Source organism: Mytilus trossulus, chromosome 2 (assembly GCF_036588685.1).
Source record: "Mytilus trossulus isolate FHL-02 chromosome 2, PNRI_Mtr1.1.1.hap1, whole genome shotgun sequence".
NCBI classification, from domain to species: Eukaryota; Metazoa; Mollusca; class Bivalvia; order Mytilida; family Mytilidae; genus Mytilus; species Mytilus trossulus.
In genome coordinates, this window is record NC_086374.1 from 10206799 (window position 1) to 10230754 (window position 23956).

Here is a 23956-nt window from a genome sequence, read left to right on the forward strand (position 1 = left end):
ATCAATCAATCTAGTGTAAATAATTTTGTGTAATAATTTTATCATAATTTTATTATCTTGTCATGCGCGCTATTTATGTTGACTATATATATATTCATACTATGTTTGACAATGTTTTGTACCAATGTATTTAAAGTGGTTTAAACGAATAAATTGTCTTGTCTTGACCATTGTACGATTAATATCTCCTTTATATAGTTTGTTATCCGATAGTGTTACGTAACATTCTTCTGTAACTATAATATAAACAGGTCTTTAAATAAAATGATTAATAATTTTGAGTGCTAGGTGTGCTTCTCGTTCATTTTTGATTGAAGCATTGTTTTAACAGCTTGAAATCTTGTAAAGTCACAACAAATACTCGCGACTACATGGTTAACTTGATTCCGGGTATTTCAGTCATCAAGATACCATTAACTAAAAGAAATCTAAAATCGATTAACCTTTCTTTATCTATCGTACCCAAACTATAAGCTTTACGACGGTATATTCCTTAACCCTCTTGGAATGTATGTACAATGTATATGTATAGACGGACTCTGTCAACTCCGGTCTAGTTAAGGGTAAGTACAAAATGTATAATATTTGGTAAAAATCTCTTATGTTTATATAAAAACGTTTCAATAGTACGTTGTTCTGAATGTAATACTTCTACTGAAATTGACATTTATTTCGTGATCGTTTAGTTAGTATATGGAAATGCTTGATTAATAAGTCACTTATTCGTGGTTTTGCATTATCTACACTTTAATTTATTTATTTTCTTCCGATGTCAATACAAAAGACAATTCAACGAAAAATGAATTTATATATCTCATTATTGTATAATACCTAAACGTTGATTTAATTTCACTTATTTCTGCTATTTTCATAATTCATTAGTCTAATCGGCAAACTGATAGTTGAGTAAGCAATAAGGTTACACATGTATGTATTTGAAATCTTACACACACTTAACGATAACATTATTTTTTACAGTTACAATAATATAATATTTTTTTCTTTTTTCACTGTGTTATCTCTTAAAATACTTAAAATAATTAGATATTAGTTTTTGAAAGAACTTTCGTTGAATATGACAAAACAATGACAACTTGGCTTAAAAACAACATGTGATCGTTTTCCTGGTTAATGATAACACAGTCTCTCCTGAAAAAAATGAGTAATAAAGGATTTCATCATTTTCGTTGTTTACGTTTTAAATAGTATATACAGTTAAGAAACTTCAACTTTAATGTATAATAATGATGGTACCATAATGTTTCATCTGTTAAGAACATCATAACTTTGATTATAATCTAGATAAAACATTTACTGTATTGCAAAATACATGTACGAGAGACAGGCTCAACGTATCTTATGAATGTAGCGAACTTTGTATGTATGCCATGACAGTTGTCCCAGGCATAATGTTGAAATTATCTTGACGTTCATGAATATGCAATGTAAATATTGTTGCTGAACATTAACATCATATTTACACAATGTAAACATTCATCTGTGGTAAAGGAAACTTCACCCTAGAAATCAAAATTATAAAATACCATTGAAGTCAGTGACATGTAAATCTCTGTCAACAAGACTTTAATATAACTACGTAACGATACCACTACTATGTATCATGGCAAGAAAAAGATGGAAGGTTTGATCTCATTAAACTGTAATGCATTATGTTCAAAGTGGACTTCTTGGTAAGATGTTTAGGGCTCAGTACGGCAACCACTTGTAAACATTGCAACCCAAAACGGACTGTAAACGCGATTATGTCAATATACGACTTTTAGTGATAGACAAATGTTCATATAATGTGTCAGTGTCTAAATTGGCTAGAGTTCAAATAGTTTGGGCAAGTGTTCATAACATACTTCAATGTCTAAATGGTTAGAGTTCAGATAATGATAGATAAGTGTAAATAGATATCAAAGGTACCAGGATTATAATTAAGTACGTCAGACGCGCGTTTCGTCTACATAAGACTCATTAGTGACGCTCATATCAAAATAGTTATAAAGCCAAAAAAGCACAAAGTTGAAGAGCATTGAGGATCGAAGATTCCAAAAAATGTGCCAAATACGGCTAAGGTAATATATTCGTGGAATGAGAAAGTCTTTAGTTTTTCGAAAAATTCAAAGTTTTGCAAACAGCAATTTATAAAAATGACCACATTATTGATATTCATGCCAACACCGAAGTGTTGATTACTGGGCTGGTGATACTATCGGGACAAAACGTCCACCAGCAGTGGCATCGACCCAATTGTTAATAGTTATCAAAGGCATCAGTATTATAATTTAGTACGCCAGACGCGCGTTTCGTCTGCATAAGACTCATCAGTGACGCTCATATCAAAATATGTAAATACCAGACCAATATTTTAATCGACGAGCTTTAGATATTGATAGGCAAGTGTAAGTATCATAAGTCCATGTTTTACGTCATATAGTTAAGGCGTGTGCATACCAAACGTTTTGTGACCCTTTGTTATCCAATAAGAATTGCTTATTCTTATCTGATTTGAAATAACATACGTTAATGTTTAAATTGGTTTCGGTTGAGATAGTGATATGCAAGTGTCAGTATCATACTTCAATATATAATCTGACAGAGTTTACAAAGTCATTAACCAGTGTTAATATCATATGTAGATATGAGAAATGAGTGCCAATGAGACAACACTCCATCCAAGTCACAATTTGTAAAAATAAATAATTTTATATCAAGTACAGCCTTCAACATGAAGCCTTAACTCACATCGAACAGCAAGATATCAAGTGCCCGAAATATGACTAGTGTAAAACCATTTAAACAGGAAAACCAACGGTCTAATCTATAAAAAAAAACGAAAAAAGAGAAACACATATGAACCACACCAACAAACGACAAGCTACAACATAGAAAGACACATTATAAACTATCAATTGAAATGACAAAACACAACCAAAAGACATATAAACAAAAACAAGTGAACATACACTGAAGGAATAACTTTTATCTATGACACAATTTAACTACAAAATTAATAAAACAGGAGGTAGATGTAATACAATATCAGAAAGACATCCATAACCTTAGACAATATACCGCCAAATTAAATAATGTACACAGGTCAATGAGAATAATTTTGTAGTAAGGTGTACAATGTATGAAATATTTCAATGTTTAAATAAGCAAGGGATTATGGTGATTGACAAGTTTCATACCTGACGTCAGTGTCTGACTTGGCATGAGTTCAGATAGTTATAGGCTTATACAATACGCCGAGATCTAAATCGTCCCTAGTTCAGACCAATTTAAAGACTACATACCAATTAACTAGACTGGTGATAAAACAGTGATGCAACAGCTACAGCTTTTCACAATGTGTACAGACAATACAAAGATCCCCGCTACTTTGATAGCATTCTGTAAAAGTAAAACATGCCACGAAAATCTTAACTTAGCAGTTACAAATTTACAAAGCAAGGATGGCTTCAAGAAAGAGGCCAAAGACATGTTATATATGTATCTAGCACATATGACATTCTTCCATCATCAAGTTCTTTTCCCCTGGCGAGATTTTTGTTGGTGACTTGGACAGTTTGGTACAGTAATTTTTAACACATATTATCATGAACAGTTTTTATCACTATTCATATATGGACCGTCTTGTTTAAGATTTGTTATCTCAACGTTATTTGTATAGTCGCTTACCTTCCTTTTTAATTGAAATTCATTATCACTGAATGAATAAATACAAATGATAAAGTGACTTGTTAGAGATTAAAATTACCTTGAATGTTAAAGTTTTGTATGTACAACTCTATTTTCAAAGTAATGTTTATAAGTGTCCTTCTCCAGGATGTTAAAAAGACAGTAATGATACAAAAATGTCTCTATTGTTTTGCTATATTATGATACGTTACTTAGATCGGAATATGACTGTGTGACTATGAATAATTTGAGATTGTTCCGTTAAGTGATACATTTTACTTCACTTTTTCGTACAGTTACAATGTAAGTACATTTACACATGAACATACATTTGCTTTTGAATCTTTCAATCTTTAAAGACAAACATATCAAAAGATTAAAATGATGAATGATTGTCATTTTCAGTTCAATGTTTGCAATAAATCATAAAATGTAATAAAAGAGGGGCGAAAAATACCAGAGGGACAGTCGAACTCAAAGACCGAAAATAAACTGACACCGCCATGGCTAAAAATGTAAAAGACAAACAACAAATAATAGTACACATGAAAAAACATATAGAAAACTAAAGACTAAGCAACACGACTCTCACTAAAAACTGGCGGGATCTCAGGTGCTCTGGAAGGGTAAAGAAATTTTGCTTCACATATGGAACCGTCGTGTTTCTCACGTTATAACAAACCCGGTAAACTATCAGTAATGAAAAAATAATGCATTAGTATGGCGAAAAATAATGTGTGATCAAAATACAGATAGCATATCACAGTCCAGTTTGTGGTAATAAAATAGAGCGATTGTTGTCACTTGTGAGTTGTTTGCATTATTCCTTATACCAACTATGTTTAAATTTTAGACGAAATATAACTGAGAATTTAATTCCTTTGTAGACATGTTAATAATTTCATGCTTATTATAATGAAGACAAAATACGCGTAAAAATGATAATATTACCTTTTTTTTATCATTATTTAAAATCAAACAAAATATATATATATATAAGAAGATGAGGTATGAGTGCCAAACAAAATCAGACAACTCTCCATCCAGGTCACAATTTGAAAAAGTAGACAAGTAGACAGTATGTTATTCAACACAGAGCTTTGACTCACACGGCATAGCAAGCTATAAAGGATTTCAAAAATGAAAAGTGTAAAACTCTTCAAAAAAGTAAACCAACTGTGTAATCTATATCAAAAACGTGAAACGAGAAACACTTATGAACCACATTAACACACGTCAACTACTGAACATCAAATTCCTGACTTGGGACAGGTGCAAACAATTGCAGAGGGTTTTAACGTTTTAATAGGTTCATTCCTTTACCCTTATTAGAAACAAAAGTGTAACATCACAACATAGAAAAAAGTAAAATCTCAAAAATACTTAACTTAGAGGAAAATCAATTCGGAAAGTCCATAATCACACGGCAAAATCAAATAAAAAAACGCATCAAAAACGAATGGACAAGAACTGTCATTTTCCTGACTTGGTACAGGCATTTTCAAATGTAGAAAATGGTGGATTAAACCTGGTTCTATAGCGCTAACCCTCTCGCTTTAATGACATAGAAAGACACACTATACAATATCAAGAAATGTCTTTACTCAACGAAAGACAAATTAACACAAGTGAACATACACTGATCGCATGAATTTGATATACACAATGTTAAAACAAAATTAATAAAAGAAGGGTTGAATAAACAAAGGCAACAGTAGCATACTGATTTGAGAGGTTAAACAATATTATAATCACTTATGATAGGCTTAAAGAGCACCATAGGTAGAACTATCTTAGGAAAGCTTTGATTAATATTCTATGTTAATTCTTATGATACTTTAGAGAACCAGACTCGGTTTATAAATTGTGTCGCAAATTAAAACCAGAAAAGGTCTCTGTCATCATAAGAATTTTAAATCTAAGAAAGCATCGTAAGAGATGGTGACAGCAGTTCTAACATTTTACTGAATGTCGTGTATGTGTAAAGAATGCCGTTGGATGGATGTTAATCTAGTTAGTTTGAATGGGTGTTGTCTTATTTCTTTATTAGTTTTTTACTTCTAATTCTTAATTTTTTTTTATTTAACTTCACTTTATTCTGATTTTATTAGCCGAATAACCAGTGAAACACTTTTAAATTACATTCAATTTATGTTTAAAAAAATGAAATTGATGTTTATAACAATATACTGTGTAATGAGATATGTTATACCTTCTCAACGCAAATAATAGATAAAAAGATTAATTGATATATTTATCAGTAAAATAAGTCGTTTATCACTTAACTGAATTCAATTAGGGTGTTTTAAAAAAATCTACAAAACCGGTGCATTTGACCTTAAAGTAATATCAGATTTCGGTTTCAACGTTTCCACATTTACTCAAATGAAAAGCAAATCTATCCGTTATATATACATAGTAACAGAAATTGTCAAATACATTGAGCACCTTTACAAAACGTTTTAACAAAAAACTATTTTGTCAGAGAAAACAAATCTTTTTAACGAAGAAATACGTTGAATAAATATGAAAAAAGTTAGATCACAAAAATACTGAACTCCGAGAAAAATTCAATCGGAAATTCTCTAATCACATGGTAAAATCAAATGACAAAACACATCAAACGAATGGACAACAACTGGCATATTCCTGACTTGGTACAGGCATTTTCAAATGTAGAAAATGGTGGATTGAACCTGTTTTTTTTAGCGCTAAACCTCACACTTGTACGACAGTCTTATCAAATTTCGTTATATTTACAACGATGCGTGAACAGAAAAAACATAATGAATAAAATAGTGAAAATATGGGTACAGCAGCCATCAGTTCACTGTGTTACAATCATAAAACAAACAATTTTACAAAAAAGCACAAATGTCTGAAACCTATTTATGTTTAATTCCACGGTTTCAATTTTCATGACTATCTACTTTATAATAAACTGTATACAATAGATGACACATTGCTCTCTGGACCTGCTGTTTATTTGATAGGTAATTAGAACAACCAGGTATATAGCATACATAAATCAAGATAACTGTGATACGAACATGTAAATATTTATAGAATGAAGTATAACAAACATGAACTTAAATTTATATATCAAAAGGTAGATATACCGACTTTTTGTACTTTTGGCGTCTGGCATATATACAAAATTTAGTCCTGGTATCTATGATGAGGTTATTTATAGATATTTTGATATGAGCGTCACTGATGAGTCTTAAGTAGAGGAAACGCACGTCTGGTGTACTAAATTATAATCCTGGTACCTTTGATTACTATTTAAACTACTGTGTCGATGCCACTGCTGGTTGACGTTTCGTCCCCGAGGGTATCACCAGCCCAGTAGTCAACACTTCGGTATTGACATGAATATCAATAAAGTGGTCGTTTGTATAAATTTCCTGTTTACAAAACTCTGAATGTTTCGAAAAACTAAGGATTTTCTAATCTCAGGCATAGATTACCTTAGCCGGATTTGGCACAACTTTTTGAAATTTTGGATCCTAAATACTCTGTGCTTGTTTGGCTTTATAAATATTTTAATATGAGCGTCACTGATCAGTCCTAAGAAGACGAAACGCGCGTCTGGCGTACTAAATTATAATCCTGGTACCTTTGATAATTTTACCAACACTAACTCATCTATAATAGTACATGAACTTGTTACTCATATTGTGCAACTCATCTGGCACAACAACGTTTTATCAGATTTTGAAATATCATAAACCTGAATAATACATGGCTTACGATATCAAATACATGATATCCATATTTCTTTTTTTATTGCCTCAACATATCTTCCTTTGTATTCTATACTTTTTACAGATTTATAAACACAACAAAATCTCGTGTCCAACTTTCTTAAAAAGTTAGCTACAGGATTGTGAAATAAGTATTGGATTGATGAAAGAATGATGAAACAAACTCATTAAAGATATCGGGGTCGAAATTTTGTACGCCAGACAAGCGTTTCATCTACAAAAAAAGATCCGTGACGCTCATACAAAAAAGTATAGAGGGCCAAACAAAGTATGTTTTCTAACAGTTTTGACAAATACAGTTATGGTTGCCTATTCTTGGGTTAGAAAATCAAAAAGTATTTTGAATATTTCTAAGTTTTGCAAACAGTCAACTTATAAGTATTAGTATGATTAATGTCAAGAAAGAAGTAATTTTTTTCATGAACACCAGCATTACTACTTCTGTCGTATCTTTTTCAGTGTTTTATATCATCTGTAAGGTGTAAAGTTCTAACAGATGGAAAGTAAAGTGACTCTTGAGAGTGTGTCTAAAATGGATACATTCAAACGACACCATGAAAACAGAGCTTTCGAATACGACGAAGGCGGACTTCCTGTAGAAAAGGTTGGCTATATCTAAAACTTGATAGTTATAGAGGCACATACATTCCGTCAAGACTTGTTATCTTATTAAACATTTTACTCAGAACATATTTTGTTTCTCTTTTTACTACAATGCAATTTAAAGACAGTAGGCATATTCAAATGTTAAAATAACTGTATCAAAATCTGTCAATTAATGTGTAATATGTGTATCCTAACAAGCACACAATAATAGGAAATCGGGCATACAAATAACACAACAAACAAGAGACAATCTGAATATATCAAAACCAGATTAAAACACAACATCGCATTAGAACACATATGTAACAACATGACCAACAATAGGCAAGCCAAATACATCAAAACCTTATCAGAACACAACATTGCCTTATACCACATGTGTAATAACACAACCCATATTATACATGCTCAATACATCAAAAGAAGATTAAAACACAAAATCGTATGAGATTTACATATATAATAACACTACCCACATTAGGCAAGCTAAATATATCAAAACAAGATTAAAACATAACATAGCTTGTATGGCAAAAAAAAAAAAAAAAGAAACGATAAGGTTTTTTGCTCAAACTCATTTTTGATGAACTGGTACATATAAGGTATCCTTGCCCTCGACTGTTCATGTTCTAAGGAAATGTTTCATAGCAATTGATTACCTGGACGACTTCATGATTTCATTGCTATATACTCTTAGATAGAACCTGAGTTGCAGTAATATAGAAATTATTCGTTTAGGATTTATCTGAAACATCATCATTTTGACAATTTTTGGTACACTGTTCTTAAGAGTTACTTTCGCAACAGATTATTTAGAGAAGAAAATTATTTTTCTGTAATAACATATATGTTTTTATTGATAACAGAGCAATGGAGCACCAATTCCTCCACCCGACTATGGTTCAATCGAACCTTCTGGATTTAACAAAGTAATTGAAGTAACACAATCAGGCATTTCTAATTTCTTTGACAAAAATAGCCGTGTTATATGGATAATCATTGGAGTTATTGCATTTGCTTTGTACTGCTGGTACCTAGTGGAAGCAATGTTATATGAATTCGGCACGGAACCAGCATATCGTCTTTTAATTGGAACAATTCTAGTGCTTATATTCATGGTGTCTTTAGCAATCATGTCGAAGTTTCCTGCAAAGAGTTGCAATCCTCGTCTTCGCCACTGGAAAAGAATTTCTGCATGGTAAACATTTTGTTTTGAGTTTTAGGTTCAAAATAATAGCTCATTTTATTTAACATAACACTTTTATCAAGAAGTATATGACAGCTAAGAAGAATAGTAAGTATAAAAAAGAAAAAAAGGTATGACTGCCAATGAGACAACTCTCCTCAAGAGACCAAAATGACACAGAAATTATCAACTATATGTCACCGTACTGCCTTCAATAATGAGCAAAGCCAATACTGCATAGTCAGCTATAATAGGCCCTGCAATGACAACGTGGATCAATTCAAACGAGAAATCTAACGGCCTTATTCATTTTTTTAAAATGAACGAAAAACAAACATGTGACACATAAACAAACGACAACCACTGAATTACAGGCTCCTGACTTGGGACAGGCACATACATAAATAATGTGGCGGGGTTAAACATGTTAGCGGGATCCCAACCCTCCACTAACCTGGGACAGTGGTACAACAGTACAATATAAGAATGAACTATAAAAATCAGTTGAAAAAGGCATAATTCATCAGATGGACAAAATACAAGTGCCAAGGCTTGACTGGAAAACCTGAATGTCATTATAACAAATTCTAACTGATCAAAACTCCACAAGCTGTAGATCTGGATCATGTCAACAAATTTGATAAGAATAATAGACCATATTTAAAATGAGATGGAGGAATGATGACTAGTATTCGGGGAAACATGTATACATGTATTCCTTTTCAGAATAATGTTATTGTTTTAAGATGATATAAAACATTGAAAAATTTAAAAGAATACTGAAACATTTTAAGAAAACTTTGTTTTGTCATCTACGCTCGAAACCAATCTTTTAGAAATCAAAAAATATCAAACATTTGACAGCATAAAAAGGAAAAAGGAAAACAGGATAACCAAAAACTCTGTCAGGTCAATTATAACGGAGGTGTTACAACATCTAAGTTAGTTTTAGTATAATCGTATAAATAAAGAACATTTAACTCACTGGTCTGCTGAAATAACACGAGTCGGCAACATAAGAAATAGAAAAATATGCAAAATCGGTTAAAAAAACGAAGTTTTGTTTAAAATATTCAGTTTATTTAGATATGCTGTAAAGGTAATTTAACACTGACAATTAACATAGGATTGCAAATTTTGTCATAATTATAATACTCTGTTAAATCAATGCATCCATCTGCTAATTCTCTTGTATTATTTTAGGACCCACAGATCTGTCGCAGGAGGACTCATTATTTTTGCAATTGCATACATAATAGCTGAAATCGGTTTCAAAACGCCAAGGAATTTGATATCACTTGGTGGGATGGCAGTGTTAGTTCTCTTCACCTTCGTATGTTCACACAATCCTGCTCGGGTAGGTGTTATGCAAACAAGCAGAGAGAGAGCGAGAGAGAAAGAGAGAGAGAGAGAGAGAGAGAGAGAGAGAGAGAGAGAAGGTAGGGTTCTTTTTAAATGTAAGCACTTAGCAGTAAACACATATATAACTGAAAAACAACCCAATAATTTTAAACTCGTAAATTTGAGGAATCAAATTGTTGTTCTTCCCTGGCCCGGATTCTAACGCATGCTACAGAGATAGAGTGGCACCAAATCGACTTGCACTATGCACGGCACTGCACGCTACACCATTTGACCACCTAGGCTCGACAAAATTAAAACAAATTGTGTTACTTTTCCTCATCAGTTTTTTTTTATTAAGCGTCGTAACTTTGTGCAACGTAACACAGTACACGATGTATACGGCATGAAGGGGGAATGTTAAAGATCAGCTGAATTGGATCTTACAATTAATTTAGGATGCAGTTACAGAAATAATTATATTATAAGTATTTTTGAACCAGTCACAAGTCTTCGATGATGTTATCCATCTTCTGTTTTGACATAATATTATTTATAACTTTCTATTTTAACATGTTATTTAAAGCTTTCCGTTTTTTATAGGTGAATTGGCAACCAGTATTTTGGGGTATAATGTTACAGTTTATATTTGCTCTGATTATTTTGCGGTGGGGAATTGGATATGAAATCTTCCAGTGGTTAGGTGATAGAGTATTGGAGTTCCTACAGTATTCAGATGAAGGAGCAAAATTTGTCTTTGGAGATAAATTTACAGACCATTTCTTTGCAATGAAAGTAAATATCCTAATATTTTTAATTAAATGCCAATTTTTGGCATAAACTCTCACTTTTGATGATCAATAGTTGATAGAAATGTATACAATTAGTAAACGTTTTCCATGGTCGAGGAATATCTACATTACCATAAGAATAACCTGTCTTAGTGATATTTATTGGATTTCTTCAATGCAATTAGTAATAATAATTAATTTTCTTCAATATATGAGTTTAATAAATATGATGAACGCTTATTTCAAAATAGACTTATATAGTTTAATGATTTATTACCAAATATAAACAGAGTTGTGGTATGATTTCCTATGAGACAGCTCTACAAGAGACCAAATGACACAGAAATTTGACCGGAATCTTAATTCGGTGCCTATTATAGCTGAATATGTGCTATGGGGTTTGCTCACTGTTGAAGGCCATACGGTAACATATAGTTGTATGTCTTATTGGCACTCATACCACATCTTCTTGTTGATACTTATGTTTCAGGGTTATATCAAGATGAATATCTTATATGATTTAATGTATTTCCAACGTTTACATTCTACTACCTCAACCTATATTTTTCTATAGGTATTACCAGTTATTGTATTCTTCAGTACAGCAGTGTCTGTCTTGTATTACCTTGGTGCCATGCAGTTTATAATTCGGAACATTGCAAAAGGATTAGCTACAGTTCTTGGAACGTCCCCTGCTGAATCTCTGAATGCAGCTGGAAATATATTTTTAGGACAGGTATAATGTCTTTGTGAATCATACGATTTTATAATTAAAAAAGAAAATAAGAAAGTATTTCATACAAATTAAAACAAAAATCAAAGTAAGTTAGCAAACAAATATTGTTAAAATGTTATATTTATATTAGAGCATCTTACCTGATGTAAACTGATGGCAATAAAACGAAGTATAAAAGTTCATGTATATGGACGTCTAAATGTCACACTTACTGAAAGCAAAATTTGAGTAATGAGCTTTTGCCCTTCTATCAGTTCATAAGTTGATTCTAACAAATATGAAAAAAAGGAAGCTGTGGAAGAAAGCAACCACTGATCACCGTATGCTCTTTATCAACAAACATAAAAAAAAAAACGTAAACGAGGCTTGAAATAATCCCGACATGACAAAGTGTAAATTTATTCAATTAAGATTATCAACGGCCTAACGTATGACAAGAAATAAACGTACACCGAATAGGACAGGCAGCAACTAATGATTCTTCGAATAACAGGCACGCGACTAGCTATTTGACGAAGTTAAACTGGAACATAGGAATAACAGCACAACATATTAGCAATCTATAGAAATCACTAATAAACACACAATAAAAACTAAAAAAGACAAAAAAAAACAAAAAAAAACAAGAGACACACAAAGTACCTTTGCAATAGACATCCAACAGATTTGGTCCGAGAGACGCATGACATGACGTGGTGACTTTTTACACCTTACATACTCGTGATTGGACTTTGAAGACTATGAGATAAGGCAAAACATAGAGCTTAAAAGTGCCCTCAAGATTTGTAATTCTTAATCATCTTGACACCCGTGTTATAACCAGATAAGAAATTATACAAATATCACTCGTCTAACACTAAAACATTACTTATTTTAGTATATCTAAATTCTCTAACCTTACAACTTGCCATACTATGAAAGTTTAAAGTGAAAACATGGGTTTTCCTGACAATTAACAAATAAAACCTTTATAAGATGAAAACTGAGGCATTTGCAAAAATATAACACAGAAAACACAGACAGCATTGAGGAAACATTGAGAAAGGAATTCTTTAAATGCAAGAGAAAAGTAAAATAACAAAAAAACTCGGGGGGGAAATCCCTAATCAAATGACAAAATAAAAAGCTCAAAGACATCATACGAGCAGTGCTTTCAAGGGAATAACTGGTTCCAATTGACCTTGATTTCTATGTCTCATAACCACTTTTCTGTTCAGGTTTTTTTAGTTCACGTTGCACAAGTGTTCAATACTTTGTTAAAAGACAAACAAATGTTGAAATCAATAACTTATTATACAGTCACCAAACAAAATGGCCATTAAATTTTCTTATTTAACAGACAGAGGCACCGTTAATGATAAGACCGTTCTTTGAGAAGCTAACCGTATCAGAGATCCATGCCGTATGTACAGGTGGATTTGCTACAATAGCTGGAAGTGTAATGGCCGCTTACATCATATATGGGGTATGAAATAATTCTGATAATACATAATGTAATTGCAATCAAAAGCCATTCTAACTCAAATCGAAGTGTAAGACAACTAAAATTAACTTAACGAATCTAACAAACAAAGATTTTCTTCTTCCTCTTATAAGTTTCTCTCATATGAACTTGTCAGTTTTTTTATACTGCAAGAAATACAAGTCATATGTCTCTAGTAGTACATTTAGGTTAAAATTTGAAGACTGAAGTTTTCAATATATGTTTTGGAGGAATTAAAAGGGTGTTCTGTCAAATGTTCAGAGAAAAATAATAAAAGCTGTGTTTAAAAATGTTATTCCGCTATCGCAACCACATACTCAATGATTTGTACTTGGTATTCTCGGGGTTTTTTATGAAACAATTTGATATCGAAGGATGTTAGAATGAAAATATAAAGTAATTTTGTTTTAAATACATTGTAAAAGCATCCTTACAACTTTTTGAATGTAAACTTTTGCCAATAAAACGTACGTATTGTATGTTAACTTTTAACATTTGAGTCTGTACACCCATTTAGTATGTCAATATATGTTGATGGTAACCTATTAACATTCTGTTTCAGTTATGTCTAATCTATATTTCAGGTGCCGGCAAACCATTTATTGTCTGCATCAGTGATGTCAGCTCCTGCTGCTTTGGCAATGGCCAAATTGTTCTGGCCTGAAACAGAAGAAACTCGGGCGACGAGTGAAGATGTGTACCAGATGGAAAAAGGGTATATCATCAAATTAGGGGCAATAGTAGTTTATGGATGTTTAGATCATATAATTCCATTAAGATGCTACTAAACTATTAAATATTTAATTCTGTCATCAACGGTGGTAAAAAATATCAGTACATCAGAAGGGTAAGTTGCACCATCTCACACACATCTCTGGTACCCATACCGGAGTTTAAACTAGAATGGGTACTTTGGGGGCCTCGGTTGGTCAAGGTTGTCTCCTACTTTGACCTGGAGATCAATCTTCTGAATTCTAATATCTCTCTGGTTTGTCTGTTTCCACCGAGTGGCTCCGAGTACTTCAGCTTCCTCCACCATAATAACAGACTTCCCGGTGTCCTTCACGCTCCCTTGCGCGGTAATGGGTTGGAGTTGTTCTTGTGGTGGGATAATATTGTAAAGAACCCATCTCCATTAATCCTTAAGGCGTGAACATGGATCCGCTGTACCCTTGCAGTCAATCAAGGGGTGCGTCTAAATTGGCGGAATCTCGAGTACATACGTACATACGATGGTATTTATAGAAAGTTATGAAAACATTCATAATACAAAATCCCTGCATGAACTTGATAAATACAGAACAAAAGTACAACAAATTTATGGCTGTTATTGATTTCATTGTCACAATAAAACTTTGTATGCGCGTTCAATTCAAGAACATCCCTAACACCATTTATAAAAATTTAATATCACCAAATTTGATAATCGAAGGAGAGACTTCTGAACAAATATGTATAATACACATCTAAAGATATATAGAGCAACATTTGTGAATAAAACTTTTATATAATGAGGATCAATTATAAATATAGAAATAAAGAATTTGGTAAATAATGTCACGGTGGGTATGGTTGTCCTGCGAGAGAACGTACTGTGCTGGTGATTCGGTCCTGACGGGTGCTGGTGATCAATGAAAAAATGTAAACAAAGACGAAAATGATGTTTTCACTCATAAAAAATGTAAGAAAACAGTTGAGATTTTTCAATTTCGTTTCTTATGGGTTCATATATAAACCATTAAAAAAATAACCCTCTAAACTGTTTCAGTAAGCGTAACACAAAAATGCTCATTTTCAGAAAATCTCGAACTGAAAAAATAAAACAAAAGTGCTCATAGAGTCCGCCTTCAATACCGCAATCCACAGTACAAAACAGTTTTGTGAAAAAACATTGCAATTTATTAAAATTAAGCATTTTCTCAAATTATTCATGTCCTGATACTGTGCTGGTGGGTCCTGTCATTGTGCTGGTGGGTCCTGATACGGTGCTGGTGATTTTGGATAAGAAGTTGGTCATATTTGAAACAAATGTTACAAAATCAATAAAATTAGCTAGATAATTGTTGCCAACAGGATCTATGACTCCTATTTTAGCTCTTGTGCATCCATTTGGCTGTTTAATATGTGTTTTCAAATGATCTGAACTTGTGTTATATAATAACATAAAATGGCAACATCTTTCGTCCAATATCAGATAACAATATATAGTATCTAAAATAAGTTAAAAATTTCACAATACTATATTCATTTTATGTGTCAATTTGTTCGAAAAAAGTCGAAAAGAAGAGACTTTTTTTTAATGTAATGATTATATGTCGCTTTCTAGATCTATGCTTAGCATTTATTTCAGATGACATGGACTCCTCACCCTGATGACCCTGCTGCCTTTCATAACTTTATCCGTATACATATATTAATAGATAAACTAAAGGCTGCATGCAACACTTATATTTGTATTTAAATGATTCGTTGTAACGAGAATATTTGTGGTGAGGGTCACAATCTTAAATTGCTTATAAATGTTGCTGGAACCAGTTTCGTTATCTGATCTGAATTTTCTGAAATGTGCAAGGTAGATAGACATTTTGATTTTTTTACTCGGTAATGAACCACTGTGTTGATCCCATGCTAAACATAACAAAAATCTCTGTACAGAGGTCTGTGAATTTTCTACAAAAATAGTGATTTTATTTTTCACTAAATTCTCTTTTTCTACTAAATACAATAATAAACTATAAATAATAATGCTTTGCAAGAAGTTTCCCCTTGATATATGTACAAAATTATATCTCTTTTATTCATTGTCTGTGCTGTTTTGATACTATTGCTATGGCAATACATAAACAAGTATATACAATGTGACAAAACAACAGATAGCAGAGAACAATTATACATAATATAATAAAGGTACAATTAATTCACAATACATGATCTAATTCTCCAAGCATATTTCAGATAGTTACACAGTTTAGTTGTGATTGATTTTGATTTTGCTTGAAGTAAATGAAAAAGTTTTAAATTATTTGGCCAGGAACAATAATATTTTGGCAAATGTTCTTGTCTCACAGTTCTGTAAGCTGGACATACAAGTATAAAGTGGTATTCATTTTCAATACAAGCCATATTGCAGCATATACATAGACGCATATGTCTAGGATTATTTTTATATCGCCCTAATTCCAAATTCAGTTTCAAAGTACCACTTCTCAATTTTGTAAGTAAGTTACTATCAAAAAAAAAATCTAAATAATTCTCTAGTACAAAGTCTGTTTTGAGGTGTTTATAAATACATAGTTTTTCACAATCATTTATTGATGCATACCAAGTTTGTAAATACTGGTCCTTTATACGAGTTTTTATAACATCTCACTGTATATTTACATAATTCTGTGCAGTCCAAACATAGTTCAAACCAAGATTAAACAATAAATCGCGAACACTAGACGCCCAGTTCTTTTTACCCTTGTTTGCATCTTCTAATAAAAGTTGGTAAACATCATAAACAATAGGTGGCTTATTTACAATAATATGAAGCCAATATTTCAAAATAATTTGTTAAAGTCCTGAAAACGGATAGATGGAAACAAAAATGTTTGATATATCTGGCTTTAGATTCAGTTTTTTTTTAAATATAAATGAAGGCTACATTTTAATATAATAATTCTATGAATTCACAATATCAAAAAATGCAGAAAAAAAATGAATGAAGTGAAATATCTTAGTAAGGAGTCATTACTACAGAGATGGTGTGTTTGACACACAAAACTTAAAAGCTTAGTGATATTACCAATATTAAAATAAAAGTGTATTTTAGTTGGGTATTTTTTCCATTTACTCATTTTCAATTATAATCAAGGCACATTTTATTTTTATTCATGAAAAATATTTATATATAGAAAAGAACGACACATTGTTCACTTCCTCATCCGTAATTCTTTATCAAAAATATTTATTTTGAAATGAAAAAAGCTAAGAAATCTTAATTTTATTAGTGTTCTCTAGGTTATCTCGTCTTCATTCTCTGACATATTCTAGCCTGCCCTTTCATAAAATAGTGATTTTTTTTAGTGTTCTATCGAACTTTCGAAAGAAAAAAAATACCCGATAACCGTTTAAAAAAAAAATTGTTGGAAAAATCTTTCAGCAAGTGATTCTTAAAAGCTATAAGATACATTTTCTTTTACAATACAACTTTTAAATCTTACGGAAAACTATTCCAAGCTTTCACTGTAACCTCGCTCTAACTTATCCCCATCCCTCCCCACCACCACCCCATCCCCCCCAAAAACAAACACCAAACAAACAAACCCGCAATACTATTGTCATTCTTATAGTCAGCACTCAACTGTTCACAAACAAATGTGTTTTAAGCTGCTAAAGACATGATTCAAACGCTCAGAAAGTCCTTTGTTCTTTATTTTTGCTCTCCATTTTTATGCAAAACCTTTTACATTTTTATTTTATGGGTTATTGTTGAAGGTCTAGCGATGACGTATGGTTGTTAACACATACTTCCTTTGGTTTCTTAGGGAAATTTGTGCATCGACAACAAACATACCGCATCATCTACTTTATATGAGAATTGTATAAATTACAACGTATTTTGGTGATCTTGCAAAATGATCGTAATCCCGAAAATCGTAAACATATTTTCTTATCTTAAAAGGGGTCAAGAAGGGTTCCATTAACAGGCCAATAAATAAGATTACAGTTAGTTTACATTTTTTTCTTCAAAAAATAGGGGTATTTTTTCTTTCATAAATAACAGTAAACAGATTCACAACAATGTCAATTTCAAGAAAGCAGACAACAGCTAATAAGTCAATAACAGTACAGCATCAATATTTTGAATATATGCCACTTTTAAGTAAAATATAAAAGCACAGAACCAGTACGGGGCGCCGAATGGGACTCTTGTGGTTTTGTACAAAATTCAATCTGTCATAACAAAATCATTTTTGTCTTACAAAACTATGTGCTACAGACTTGTTTTGTGAGAACTTCAATTTTGTGATGACAAAATTCATTTGTGTAGACAAAATTCATTTTTGTCATGACAAAATTCATTTTTGTAGACAAAATTCATATTTGTCATGACAAAAGTCAATTTTGTCTTAAAGGTATGCAAATATAAACATATTTGCATACAAAATTGACTTTTGTTACCTGATATGGAAATTAAATCACAAAAGTCAATTGTGTACGGTAAGATTCAATTTTGTGAGACAAAATTGACTTTTGTGAAACAAAATTGACTTTTGTGAAACAAAATTAACTTTTGTGAGACAAAATTGACTTTTGTGAGACAAAATTGACTTTTGTGAGACAAAATTGACTTTTGTAAGACAAAATTGACTTTTGTGAGACAAAATTCAATTTTGTCATTTTTGTTGTGACAAAATTCAATTTTGTCAATTTTGTCAATTTTGTTGAGACAAAAGTCAATTTTGTTGAGACAAAAGTCAATTTTGTCCGCTGATAGATAATTTTGTATGACAAAATTTTAAATTTGTAGTATGATACAAATTTTGTTAAACTGAACTCATTTTTGTTGAACAAAAGTCACTTTTGTCCGTACAAAATTGAATTTTGAGTACAAAACCACAAGAGTCCCATTCGGCGCCCCGTACTTATGACACATCAGAGAAAACTTAAGCAACAAAACAGTCGTTTTATTGCCGTTCTGATACAATGTAAACAAACCCACCAGCACAGAATCAGGACCCACCAGCACCTGTCAGGACCAAATCACCAGCACAGTACGTTCTCTCGCAGGACAACCATACCCACCGTGAATGTGTTCGTGACATGTGTGTATGTGTGTTTGTGTGTTGATTCCTTAATTACAAGATGTAGTCACCCTCTATAATCAAGTTATTATCATTAAAATGTTGATGGTTCATAGGCACGAAGGCATAAATAATAATATAAGGTTTCTCGTTGTAGAACCGAAAGAAATGTCATTGAGGCTGCATCACAAGGAGCTTCTAATTCAATTAAACTAGTGGCTAATGTTGCTGTAAATCTTATAGCATTTGTTTCTCTTCTTGGATTCGTAAATGCCACATTGAAATGGTTTGGAGAAAGAGCTGGCATGAAGCCTCCTGGTCATGAATATTTGACATTTCAGGTAGTTGAATTTTGATATACAGTTATATAACAATGGGTCGACTAGTTTCCCTACGTTGGACTTGGATAACAATTTAACGGTATCAATTTCTTGCACCAGATGCGCATTTCGACAATACATGTCTCTTCAATGATGTTCGTGGCCTAAATATTTGAAATCCAAAGCTTATATGAAAGATGAAGAGCTATAATCCAAAAGGTCCAAAAAGTATAGCCGAATCCGTGAAAGGAATCAGAGCTTTGCATGAGGGAGATACATTCCTTAATATAAAATAATTTCTAATATTATGTAACAGCAAATTTTAATAACACAAACCTTAACTTGGATAAAATTCTAGATAAACACAAGTACAGTTGTGTTTAATGGCATTTTTATTCCAAAATATAAATAACTTGTACTTTTTAATATTGAGTTTCTCCGTGAATGAAAGTGAAACTATTGTGATAGTTTTATATGAACCATATGTAGTTCACCATTTAACTTACAACAATAATTTACCAAATGTTGACGACTGTTTGATTGGCTTTGATACTTGTTCCCGGTGGAATATTGGTGATTTGCCAAATAGTGTTAATTATCTTTTCATTTGCAGCAATACTATTTAAGGCATATATACACTTGTAATTTTTCATTGCATTAATTTTATTTTCGATAGATAAGTATTGAATTTGTTTTGCCTACTGTATATCTGATGGATCAGCTGATATTTTTCATTTGTTAACATCTGTTTTGTCTAATGTTATCCACATAATGGTTTATCACATTTGATATTTTCAGTACATTTGTTCGTATGTGTTCTATCCATTGGCATACCTAATGGGTGTTGAAACAGTCGATTGTGGAAGGGTAGCTGAACTGATTGGTATCAAAACATTCATAAACGAGTTCGTTGCATATACAGCACTGTCAAAATATATAAGCAACAGAAATAATCTAACATGGTATGAAGGAATGAATTTCACGGATTACAATGCAACTTGGCATTATCAAGATAAAGATATTGTGTATGATCACATGAATATTACTTTGGACAAGGGTATATTACAGGTATGTCACATGAACACCTTTGATAAAATGTATAAACAAGCATTCACAAAAGTTAATTAAAAAAGACAGCTGTTGTTAATACCTGACAAAATCAAACACTCAACTCTTATAGACTATGACTTTTCCTTACGGATAAATTATGAATATGACCATTGACAAACTTTAAGTATCGACAAATAGTGGCTCCACAGCTGATGTAAAACAAAAATGCTTACTCGCTACAGCTTACATTTATCAAGCTACAAACAAAAAATAAACCAATTCCATAGAAACCAAGAACACTCTAACTTAAGTTTCAAATTATCAAGGAAAAAATCGAAGCGAGAAAAAGGGAAATATTTTTCATAATGCTAAAGTGTAAAGTGTTTTGTAGGATAGATCTGTCGTCATTTCAACATATGCGTTGTGTGGGTTTTCTAATATATCATCCATTGGAATACAGCTTGGTGCGTTAGGTGCGATGGCTCCTTCAAGAAGAAGTGATTTGTCACAAGTCATTATAAGAGCAATGATAGCTGGAAACATTGCATGCTTTATGACGGCTTGTATATCAGGTAGGTTAGCAATGAAAGCAGGAAACATCGAAGCTTTACAACGGCTTGTATTTCGGATGAGCTTGTGATAGATAGGCAAGCTAGACATTATTACAAGAGCAGTCATCCTTAATCAGAATGATAGTTGTATGTGCGAGTGTATGCGAGTGGGAGAGAAAGGCTTTTTATTTTTACTCTATGTGAGTACATGCTTGTTATGAGCCCTGTGATTAGGGAATAAAATATCTTTATCTTTATCTTCTTTAATCTTTTATGGAAACATGGCTTGCTGTATATCAGCTTGTATATATCAAGTATACATTTCCTTATCAACCAATAAAGCCATCCTACGTATTTGTAATTATTTTATGTTATCTTCCTTTAAATAAAGGCAACAGTAGTATACCGCTGTTCAAAACTCATAAATCCATGGACAAAAAACAAAATCGGGGTATCAAACTAAAACCGAGGGAAACGCATTAAATATAAGAGGAGAACAACGACATAACACCGAAACGTAACACACACAGAAACTGACCAAGCATCAGACAAAACACCACGAGAATAACAAATATAACATGAAAACCAAATACATAAACTTGGGATAGACAAGTACCGTGCCACGTCTTATCTCAATATCTCAAAAATAAGAGAAAACAAAAACGAACAATAATATAACAATGGCCATCTTCCTGACTTGGTACAGGACACTTTTAAAGGGGAATAACAGTGGTGGGTTGAACCTGGTTTTGTGGCATGCCAAACCTCGCACTTTAATGGCAAAGTTAAATATAACATTGAGATGACAACATAATAGTACAGGACTACAATATAAATAAATAGGATAAATAAATATAAGATCAACAAAGTTAAACCAGAATACAATATGTGATACACTAATTAATGAGGGTATAGAAATTAAAGACGCTTTTTATATACAGTCATCTCATGGGTATACACAGACCTATCAAAAATGTCATATCAATTCACCTAGCCAAAAATGCCGGAAATTGTTGTCGTATCCTGGTCTTCTTTTGGAAGATTGTTTTCTTTTTTATTATAAACCTAACGTTAAAATTATACATTCGAATAAACAGATGCATAGTGATTATTCAAACAAATTATTACTATTATTCATACATTTTTTATCATTGCAGGACTGTTGTATGAAGGGGAATTGTAGATAATGATCTATAAAGCATAATAAGTAGCTGTGTCGGATCAGGTGTGACAACACATGACAAATATTAAAGGCAGTATTGCATATTTGTTGAATCCCTGGTGAAGACGAATCAACGAACATCACTTTTTGTTTTGTATCTTAGAACTATGTTATATTTTCATAATTTTGATAATCATATCACATTTCATTTATTACATTCATATAAGGCCATATTATATTTGTGTTCGTCATTATGAATAGGTTGTACATATGAGTTTTAGGATGTTGTGATGACGCAGTGTGTCCTTAATGGTAAGAAAGAATGAGAATATTTTTTTTAATTTTCACATTAATGTTTTGTTAATTGATCTCATGTCTTTGTTTCATTATGAAAACAAATTATAAAGTCCAACTAAGAGGGTATATAAATAATGACACAATTTACCCTAAATATTTTCTATTCTGTATTCAGTTTGATTTATATGTGCCTAACCCAAAGGATAAGGTTAATCTCATTTGTATTCACAAAGCCTGATAACAACAAGAATATTAAAGAATAATTACAATAATTCAATGCAATGAATATAAACTACAATTGTTCAATGCAATGAATAATTACAATTTTCAATACAATTAACTATTACAATTGGCCAATGCAATGAATAGTTACAATTGTTCAATGCAATGCATAATAGCAATAGTGCAATGCAATGAATAATTACAATTGATCAATGCAATGAATTATTACAATAGTTCAATGCAAAGAATAATTACAATAGCGCAATGCAATGAATAATTACAATTGTTCAGTGCAAGTCAAGCATTGAGGCAGGTGGATGCAATCCTCGTACAGTTTGTTTTTTACCATATTGTGTAAAGTGTAACAGAATATGTCCCAATCATTCAAATACAAGTTTAAAAGTTGACAATAGTCTAAAAAAAAATACGACGGATGAAGATGTATATCATGTTTTTATATCTGGTTCGCTGAGGTTTTTTTATTATTATATATAGAAAAATTCTCAGAAAAGACCTTTATTTGTGTCGAGAGGAGGTCTGACCGATATCAGATAGATTTAACATTTATTTCGTATAGGGACTTTTATCTGTCCTGTCTTCTTGTACATCTTTTGATTTTACACAAAATTTTTATGATTTTTTTCTCCATATTTTTGTAAATCACTTTTGTTATAGATAGCAAAATATAAAAATGATATGTTATGTTGCAAAAAGAACTTATTTCTCACGTCTTGTATAGTTTCTTTTGTTGACTTAAGTATACGATTCATATGTCATTTAATTTATCATATCCTTGAAAATAGAATAAAATATTACAATTCATGTCTTTTTCTGTGTTTATTTTTTAGATGATAACAAGAGAGGTTCAGAATTATGTTTGTCTTATATTTAATGATATGTCACCAAAGACTTTGTTTTTTTCCGGAAAACCAACTGACGACGAGTCTAAGTTTAAGTCTAAGTGG

General features: G+C 31.8%; 1 protein-coding gene across 2 annotated transcripts; it reads left to right on the forward strand.

Annotated features, from left to right (window-relative positions):
• Positions 1-295: 295 nt before the first annotated feature.
• On the forward strand, positions 296-23442 carry LOC134706454 (solute carrier family 28 member 3-like). Of its 2 annotated transcripts, none has more exons than XM_063565403.1 (12): positions 296-563; positions 7917-8061; positions 8930-9261; positions 10453-10606; positions 11194-11385; positions 11956-12117; positions 13457-13582; positions 14185-14315; positions 19547-19730; positions 20508-20777; positions 21151-21331; positions 22468-23442. In XM_063565403.1, exons 2-12 carry the CDS (start codon positions 7954-7956, stop codon positions 22491-22493), a joined length of 1866 nt encoding a protein of 621 aa, XP_063421473.1. In that variant the 5' UTR covers positions 296-563; positions 7917-7953; the 3' UTR covers positions 22494-23442. The 2 variants fall into 2 exon arrangements, with proteins under 2 accessions (XP_063421473.1, XP_063421474.1); XM_063565404.1 differs by lacking the exon at positions 296-563 and adding an exon at positions 3828-3993.
• Positions 23443-23956: the final 514 nt, after the last annotated feature.

What these genes read in the sequence shown, in the direction of transcription:
- LOC134706454 (XM_063565403.1), top strand. Translation starts at nt 7,954, where the DNA reads ATGGAAAGTAAAGTGACTCTTGAGAGTGTGTCTAAAATGGATACATTC. An exon ending in GAAATATATTTTTAGGACAG is followed by an intron (nt 12,118 to 13,456) that starts GTATAATGTCTT and finishes CTTATTTAACAG; the next exon opens with ACAGAGGCACCGTTAATGAT. An exon ending in ATGAATATTTGACATTTCAG is followed by an intron (nt 19,731 to 20,507) that starts GTAGTTGAATTT and finishes TGATATTTTCAG; the next exon opens with TACATTTGTTCGTATGTGTT.